Source organism: Etheostoma cragini, chromosome 21 (assembly GCF_013103735.1).
Source record: "Etheostoma cragini isolate CJK2018 chromosome 21, CSU_Ecrag_1.0, whole genome shotgun sequence".
In the NCBI taxonomy this organism is placed as follows: Eukaryota; Metazoa; Chordata; class Actinopteri; order Perciformes; family Percidae; genus Etheostoma; species Etheostoma cragini.
In genome coordinates, this window is record NC_048427.1 from 2748251 (window position 1) to 2757830 (window position 9580).

Genomic DNA, 9580 nt, shown 5'->3' on the forward strand with positions numbered 1-9580 from the left:
TACCATGAGTTGGTGCTGACCACCAAGGAGTACATGCGGGAGGTGACCACCATCGACCCTCGCTGGCTGGTGGAGTTTTCACCTGCCTTCTTCAAAGTGTCCGACCCCACACGCCTCAGCAAGCAGAAGAAACAACAGCGCCTCGAGCCTCTGTATAACCGTTACGAGGAGCCCAACGCTTGGAGAATCTCTCGTGCCTTTAGACGCCGTTGATATGCGTGACATCACCAAGAACAACGTTTTGACAGTCGTGATGGAGTCGGATGCATCGTCCTGTACCATCTAGTGGTTGAAGTTTTTAGCATCCCAACTTCAACTTCATGGCTGCAATGTGCCCTCAGCCCTAAAGTTAACTTCTCCTTTTAACAGTGTACACGTTGCATATTTTCACCCAGAAGTTCTGACAATATGGTAATTTTAGTGTCATTATTTTAGGAAACCAAGAGCTATTTGCTTTTCATAGCACTAATACAGGAACAATAAGATCCAGATCTGTTCTGTTAGACAACAGTTTTAAAGAGAATCTTCTGTGAGGAGATTCTGAAAAACAGGAGTATTTATTTTGACTGTAAATTGTAATAGCATAACGTTATGCTGAAAAAGGATCTGATGGGATAATAATGGAGTCTTTAAGTTTCACTACTCCATCCTTGTCAGAGCATTATGATTGAACAATTGTTTGATAGATTTTGTACTATAACATGGACAGCTTTCACTCACTTGTCTGTGAATCTGAGACTGTTGCTACTTGCCAGTGAAACTATAACAATATGTCCTTCAATAAATGCATTTTTTTTCTTAACTCTGTTGGTTTGTGTTGTGAACTTTAATTAGATGGAAATGTACATTACTACGTTAATTTGGAGATTAGTGTTATCTGTCTAAGCCACACAAACAAAATAAAACTTGACTGGTAAAATTTAGAAAATGACAAGAACAGTCCATAAAAACAGTCTTAAATGGGATGTAATAGGTTTAATATATAACATCAATATGTTGAATTTTCTATGCATATGTAATAGAAAATGTACTTATTATGCAGAACGGGCCATTTCAGAATCATACTATCATATGACTGGTTTATAATAAGTAATGTATTCATGTGCAAATGTCAATAATAAAGGTGGGACTTTTTTTTGCTTATCCATAATAATGCATTATAATTTATTAGTTGGTTTGTATTAATAATTTGAATCTGTTAAGTAACTAATCACATATAGTTGTGTAAAAAGTGCCTCCAAAATGTACCCGACTAAAAAGATTAGGTAACATTGGGGCATCCTGGTAGTTCACATGTTTGAGAGTGCACCCCACGTACCAAGGCTTAGTCCTTACCGCAGTGGCCCAGGTTTGAGTCAGACCAGTGGCTCTTTGCTGCATGTCACCCCCCCCCCCCCCCCCCCCCCCCCCCCCCCCCCCCCCCCCCCCCCCCCCCCGTCTCAACCCCCCCGTCTCAACCCCTTTCATGCATTCAGCTGTCCTATCAATTAAATGCAAAAAAGACCCAATTCTTTTTTTCTTCATAAATACGTTAAGTATTATTTAGAATTTAATGAAAAAAAACTCAATATAATAACTAAGTACTTCAAAACTGTACTAAAATACATCACTTGGTTCATTCCCACCACTAGGTTTTTAATGCGTAAACTGTAATGTGTGATCTGCCCGTAGACCGGTAGGGGGCAGCAGCTGCACTTAAACACCTTAGCTAGTAAGAGGTTTAGCAAAAGAAGGAGAAGTAGAACCATTTCCTGGTCCGGTCAAAATAAACACGAGAAATGGCTACTTTAGACGAAATAAAACGTCTTGAATATTTATCTTTGGTGTCAAAGGTGTGCACGGAGTTGGAGAATCATCTAGGAATAAGCGAAAAAGATCTGGGTAACGTTACGCTACATGACAACATTGCTTTTTTCATCTACAGAGCTAGCTAACTGTTTCAACGTCTATATTAGCATGCAGCTAAACAGCAGTTGATGTTTTGCAGCTGAATTTATCATCAGCCTGGCCGAAAAACACCCAACATTTGAGGAATTCAAAGCAGCTCTGTTAAAAAATGGAGCAGATTTTACAGTAAGTGTACAAGCAAATAACTTCAATTTCATGTTTGTTGCTGTTGCATTGTATTTAACACCCATGTTTGTTTTTCTAAGGACACCTTTGTTGGTAACTTACTTAGACTTATTCAAACCATGCGAGCCTCACCATCTACAAGCAAAGGTACTAAGACTTTAAAAAAATAATAATTTTTTTGTAACAATACCTTGTGTTTTACAGCTATGGGTCCACTGTTAAATGATCTCTTCTCTGTTGTGTATGACAGCTCATCAGCCAACAAGTGAGAAGGACAAGCTGAAAGAGAAATTCCCTGCCTTATGTAAACCAGATGGTCCTGTGAGGATGGTAAGGCTCATTCAAAAACAGGGTGTCTACAAGTACGCTACTTAAAAAGTCTTAAATGTCTTAAATTAAATGTTATAAGTTGTAGGCTTTTACAGTCATGAAATAGTCTGAGATTTGTGAGGTCTTAATTGGCACATACATTTTATCCAAATTCACTTATCCATCTTTGAATTTCTTATTGTCCAAATGGGTCAGGCTGTTTTGCGTGCAAGTCCACATTTCTGATGTAACTAATCTTCAAACTTACCTCTGTCTTATGTAGATCATCCTGACTCACTCTGATAACTATAGTCCTACGTAAAAAAAACTAAAAACAAAAACAAACAACAACTTTAAAATGTCTTTGAAAAGCATTACATTTGAGTGTCTGATACCTGTAGACACCCCGAAAAAGGATGGCAGGCAATTAAAGCATTCTTCTCTTAATTATATTTTAACCTTTGGAGTTTATGGCAAAGCTCTAAAGAAAAATGCAACTCTTTGTCAGTGGGAAAAGTTGACAGTTTATCGTATTTATGGAGCTGTTGTCACTAATTGTTACCTCTTCATCAGTTTCCACCACGCCACACAGGTAAAGATGATGAGCAGGTTGCAGCAGCAGCCATGAAGGAGCTGGAGATGCTCATGCCTAACTTCTGTGGAACAAGCTCCGATAATAGGTAAAACAAAGACCTGTCACAGTTGATAGAACAAGAGACAATTACTTTTTAAAATGTATCAGAATCTCTTGTTCTAACTGACTGGAGTAAAAATGGGACTTGTCCTTTTCTTATTTGCTCCTCAGCAATTTGCCCAGTGACAGAAGTCGAGACACAGACAAGCCGACTGGATGTCAGCAAAATCGTTCTCGCTCAAGATCAAGAGATCGGGAAGGAGAAACTAACCCTAAGCCCAAAAGGAAACGAGTGTCTCGCTGGAGTGACCATCCACCCAGCCCTCGCAGAGACGATGACAACATCAACAACAGCAACAGCAGCAACAGCAACAACAACAACAAGGATAACAGAGACTCTAACTCTTTGCGTGGGAGACTTGTGGATCGCCCTCAGCCAGAGGACCCTGTTGTGGGTGACATCTACAACGGCAAAATCAGCAGTATTATGCAATTTGGATGTTTTGTGCAGTTAGAGGGCCTCAGGTCAGTCACAGAAATTGTGTCTTTACAGCCATGCACACCAACACATGTTTTGATATACCAGGATTTCAGTGTTGGTTATTTGTCTTGAGTCTACTTCTAAAATGTTCAATATTTCTCACTTTTGCACTAACATTTTAGTGTTTTGTTTTTTTTAATGTTCTGGTGTGTGCACCCTGACCTGTGGTATGTAAACGTTATTGTCTGCAGGAAACGCTTGGAAGGCCTGGTGCACATCTCAGAACTGCGCAAAGAAGGACGTATAGCCAATGTGGCTGACGTGGTCACCAAAGGCCAAAAGGTGAAGGTCAAAGTGCTGTCATTCACCGGAACCAAAGCCAGCCTCAGCATGAAGGTGAGTTGTGTAGCCGTTGTACAATCACACAGCCCGGGAGAGGGACAGTCTGGTCTCCCGGTGTCCGCTGTCATCCTTCAGGTAGTGAAGCAGATGGATCGCTGTTTGTTTTGGATATCATGGCAACGTTTTTATCCTGTTTCCCTTTTTGAATGAGGAATAGATTACCACTGCCTGCTGGTATGGAGAATAATTTCCTCTCCCGCAGCCGCAGAACGTACGTGGTACTTGGCCATCGGCTGTAGTCTGTGTGGTGTGTTCCTGCGCTAATGATTGACCACTAGTTCCTGGCTGATGGCTTGGTGTGTCAGGGACTTAAAGGTGCTCTAAGCAATGTTGGGTGACATCACTTCTGACGTCTTGTTGACATTCAAAGTATTGTCAAACAAAACCCCCTCCCTCCTCTTACTTATACTTCATTCAAGGTGTAATGCCACAAAGTTCGATAAATGCTATCCCCCACCCCCACCCCCAAATCCTTCTTGTCGGTTGTTGTCTGGAACACTGTTTGTTATGTTTGGTGGTGCAGGTTGACGCAGTTTGTTTTTGTTGGCATTTGTGGAGCCGGGGCTGTCTACGTTTTTTTTTACAGTGTGTTCTGGGGTTGGCTGTATGTGGAAAAAAATGTATCCTGAAAAAACGCGTGACAGCGCTTAGAGCACCTTTCAGATCACAAGAAAACCATGAAAACAGTCTGACAGTAAGATGTGTTCATATAACGTGTGAAAAGATGCAATCCTCCCACACTTTCCTCTCTTTTGTTTCTCAACAGCTGTAAAAGTAACCAATTGATTAACATAGAAGAGATACTAAGTACCAACCTTAAAATGTTGACTCATAAAAACAATAGTATTTGTTGCTATTGATTAGTTAGTTATTGTAGGTGGATCATTAATCATGCATTTTGTCCCACTTTTAGACAATGACTTGAAATCTAATGTAATGTTGCAGGTTACAATGCATTCATCATGTCAAATAAGTGGTTGGGGCGGCCTCTAACTCACCCAGTGGGAGGGGTCGAGTCCGACTTGTGGCCCTTCGCTGCATGTCATCCCCTCTCTTTCTCTCCCCTTTCTTGTCTATCCACTTTCAAGTAAAGGGACCCCCTCCTCCCCAAAAATAAACTACATAATTGGTCAATGGTTTACATTTTGTCAGGATGTCAACCAAGAGACAGGGGAGGACCTGAACCCCAACCGGAGAAGAAATCTGGAGACTGCAGTCGGTGACGAAGTCATGAGGAACCCCGACCGCCCTGTTGAAGCTAGCGTGGGGGACATGGAGGAAAACCCAACAGAACGCAAACGGCTTTCCAAAATAACTGACCTTGAAAAATGGGAAATTAAACAGGTATTCATCAAACTTATTTGTGTAAAATTGATTAATTTAGGTAAGGCGGATGTCTTGCTTGGCTATGTTTACAACCATTCCATTAATAGAAATATGTTCTCCCATTCAGATGATTGCAGCCAACGTACTTCCTAAAGAAGAATTCCCAGAATTTGACGAGGAGACGGGAATCCTTCCTAAAATAGATGATGATGAAGGTAAACCTTTATGCTTTATTCTTCACGCTTTTTGCAAAACAAAAAATAACAAAGTAATGTTGCGTGATAATGTGTCTTTTTCCTCCTCAGATATAGAATTAGAGATTGATCTAGTGGAAGAGGAACCACCATTCCTGAGGGGGCAGACTAAATGGAGCACGATCATGAGCCCAGTCAAAATAGTGAAGGTATACATTCAGAGTTTTTGTTTGGGGTGTGGCTAGATCTGTGCAGATCATACTTAATATCTATTTAAATAAAATCCCATGGAACTGAGTTGTACTGTAACTGATGGTAATGTTAAAAACCTCATAAAGTGAAATTTTCATGCCAAGGAACTTTTTTAATTAATCTTTAAGCTTAAAGAATCCCTGTCCAGAGCTCACTATTCTACCAATAAACAACCTCCAAATGTATAGTTAGGAATATGCAAGCACCAAGGAAAAAAAACGTGCCCTCTTTTGTCCTCTGCCTCACATCCTTAATTCCCCTCCCGCCGAATTGAACGTTATGGAGGAGAGAAATCACACAATGACACTCAATGACAGAGCAGAGTAAATTATTTATTAAACTGTATTCTAGTATTTGTGTCTCTGTTCATAAAGGTTAAAATATACAATCAAAAACACAGACAACACACACAAACCTAACAGCAGCTATAGAACTGCATCTGTAGAAAGTTTATTAAATAAATTATAGCAGCTAATACTCTCCTTGCCTGTAGATGGTGCACATGGCCATCTGCAGCACCTGCTGCTTGTACTTTTATTGCCAATAGCTGGCGTTGTTGGATGATGTTGAGCATTTATTTTAAATAAAGTACATTATATACCAGGACGTGTTTAGTGTCTTCTATCATCCTACCAATAATTGTTTCCATTTTGTCCATCAGAATCCAGACGGCTCCCTGTCCCAAGCAGCCATGATGCAGAGCGCTCTTGCGAAGGAGAGGAGAGAGCTGAAGCAGGCGATTCGCGCGGCAGAGTTGGACGCCATCCCTACGGGTCTCCACAAGAACTGGATAGACCCCATGCCTGATTGTAAGGAGCTGAGACTACACATTTGTAATGATCCAGCCCTCACGTTATAGATGAGGCTGTGACACCCTGTCTGTGGGATTTTCAAGCATCCGTGGAACAAACGTTCAACCGTAAATTAATTAAAGGACAAAGTCAATCTGTTTGGTCAGAAAATGAAATATAACCATCTGTCTTGTGCCAGGCCTAAAACATTGTTACATTGTTACCACAGCATGACTGGAGATGATTATCTAGCTTCCCCCATGAGTTTACGCTGGCACATAGAGTCATAAGGCCCTGTCACTCTGCATTCTGTAGCCTGAGGGGATATTGGAGGCTTTACAAGTTCCTTCCAGTCCTGGTCACTACCTCTGACTCATGGTTTAATACAACAAAAAATCTTGACAGGATGTTCGTTATCATTGCAGTTAATCTAGATTAAACAAAATAGTAGGATGTTGCTGGAACTTTACATTAGTCCTTGTTCCTGTACAGATGAAGGAAGGCAGATTGCTGCCAACATGAGAGGCATCGGCGCTATGCCTGTCGATCTTCCAGAGTGGAAAAGATATGCTTTTGGAGGGAACCAGGTGTCGTATGGCAAGAAGACAGAACTGTCCATCCTGCAGCAGAGAGAGAGTCTGCCTATCTTCAAGCTTAAGGCAGAGCTTGTTCAGGTACGAGCAGTGGGGAGATGATGGAAAAACTGAACGAGAAGGGGATTTATGAATGATGTCTAAAAGGTGCTCAAAAGGACCTACATCCCAAATTACAACCTACAACATATGCATCTACCCACTGAGCCATCAATGCACCCGTGTTTTGTTTTTTTGTGGTCAACAATTTTTAATTTATTTTTAACTACACAACTTGAACCTATCCCCCCCCCCCCCGTCATCACCATTGACCCCCGCCAAAATCAGAAAAGATGACACAGTAACTACAGTATTCACGATCATACAATAAAATACTAACAAAATAGACAATAAAATATAAACCAAAGATTCATGTCTATTAATGACAACATAAGCCCATCACCAAGAGCCCTCCAGAAAACTCAAGTACCTTTTCCCGTGTAGACATCCAATTTGGTTAATATGACATCTTTTCAAATGCCCAGTAAGGTTGAAACGTTGTATTAAATCATCGGAGTATAACGCAGTGTTGCAGACGTTACATATTTTCACTTTTTTCTCCCGCCTAACCATCTCACAAGCCCACTCTTAAAAGAATCTGTCTGGCTTTCATTAAACTAATTTGGACCCAACTAGTTATGCTCTTATCCATCCCGCTTAGGATTGATCCATCCCCTAGAACAAATAATCTCAGGTTGAATGGATGCACTTTGATATCTTACCAGTTAATTCATCCTCTTGACAGGCTGTCCACGATAATCAGATCTTGATCGTAGTTGGAGAGACGGGGTCTGGTAAGACCACGCAGATCACCCAGTACCTGGCGGAGGCAGGCTACACCTCCCGGGGAAAGATTGGCTGTACGCAGCCCCGTCGTGTGGCCGCCATGTCAGTGGCCAAGAGAGTCTCCGAGGAGTATGGTTGCTGTCTAGGACAAGAGGTGAGTCATACTTTTTAATATGTACAAGAAAGTATTACTGAGAGCCTTTCCTCTCATTTATTTTTTTTAAACCGTCATTTTAGGTAGGTTACACGATTCGCTTTGAGGACTGCACCAGCACTGAGACAGTGATCAAGTACATGACCCATGGTATGCTACAAAGGGAGTGTCTGCTGGACCCAGACATGAGTCAGTATTCCCTCATTATGCTCGACGAGGCCCATGAGAGAACGATCCACACCGACGTGCTCTTTGGCCTCCTCAAGAAGGTATTCTACATCTCATACAATGTTTTCAAAAAACAGTGGATTCATAGCAACACTTTCTCATACAACAGCCTCCTCTGTCTCTTTTAGACGATACAGAAACGCAAAGACTTGAAATTGATCGTGTCCTCTGCTACACTGGACGCCGTGAAGTTCTCCCAGTATTTTTACGAAGCGCCCATCTTCACCATCCCTGGAAGGACTTTCCCGGTTGAGGTTCTCTACACCAAAGAACCTGAGACAGACTACATGGATGCCAGTCTCATCACTGTTATGCAGATCCATCTAACCGAGCCCCCAGGTACGGATGCGTCAGAAACAAGTTTCCTTACATCGTCTTGAATTTCAAGTCCCAGGGACAAGTGGGGATTATATTAAGGCGTTTTATACTTACTAGAAACCTAGTCATGCTCTGTAGGACAACAGTAGTTTGAATTTGCTTTTATGTCAAAACAAAAAAACAACAACTTAATTTTCTCAATGTTCTTAATCCAGGTGACGTCCTGGTGTTTCTGACTGGACAGGAAGAGATCGACACCGCTTGTGAGATCTTGTATGAGAGAATGAAGTCACTGGGGCCGAATGTTCCAGAGCTGATTATTCTGCCGGTGTACTCTGCCCTGCCCAGTGAGATGCAGACAAGAATCTTTGACCCGGCTCCCCTAGGCAGCAGAAAGGTGATAGACTCTATTGGATAAGAGTGGAGTTGTCGGATTGTTGGGGGCATTTTTAGAGCCAGAAACCCGTTCTTTTACTTCTTATTTAAGTTCCAAAATGACAACACTTTTGAAAATACCTGTCTTTGTCTAAACCTCAGCACAAAACAAATTATTCACCTGAAAGAGTAAGGAATTTCTGATCCTCTCATTCCCCCCCCCCTCACTGCTTACCACCAGGTCATCATTGCCACAAACATTGCTGAGACGTCTCTCACTATTGATGGAATCTACTACGTGGTGGACCCTGGCTTTGTTAAACAGATTGTGTATAATTCCAAGACGGGCATCGACCAGCTTGTGGTGACTCCAATATCACAGGTACATCCATTTTAAACCCCCTCCCCCATTATCGGTAATGATTTGATAGAAAGACTCTAATCCTTTAAAACTCCTTGAGGTTTTCAGGCCCAGGCCAAGCAAAGGTCGGGTCGAGCTGGCAGAACAGGCCCAGGGAAGTGTTACAGGCTCTACACCGAGAGAGCCTACAGAGACGAGATGCTGACCACCAACGTGCCTGAGATCCAGAGAACCAACTTGGCCAGCACTGTGCTGTCTCTGAAG

The 9580-nt window shown here is 41.8% G+C and overlaps 1 protein-coding gene across 4 annotated transcripts in view; it reads left to right on the plus strand.

Moving 5' to 3' along the window:
• dhx8 (DEAH (Asp-Glu-Ala-His) box polypeptide 8) overlaps nucleotides 1-9580 on the plus strand; it is a 20392-nt gene that overhangs the window by 8061 nt on the left and 2751 nt on the right. For 2 of the 4 annotated variants that reach the window (XM_034860392.1, XM_034860393.1), the window contains exon 18: nucleotides 9425-9514. In XM_034860392.1, coding sequence (XP_034716283.1) covers nucleotides 9425-9514 — 90 coding nt within the window. Of the gene's footprint in view, nucleotides 1-1684; nucleotides 1882-1987; nucleotides 2074-2153; nucleotides 2221-2323; nucleotides 2404-2955; nucleotides 3063-3187; nucleotides 3542-3748; nucleotides 3894-5051; nucleotides 5244-5352; nucleotides 5441-5530; nucleotides 5629-6332; nucleotides 6481-6954; nucleotides 7137-7839; nucleotides 8035-8117; nucleotides 8304-8390; nucleotides 8602-8795; nucleotides 8978-9196; nucleotides 9338-9424; nucleotides 9579-9580 lie in introns of those variants that run through there. The other 2 variants (XM_034860395.1, XM_034860394.1) reach the window with 2 other exon arrangements.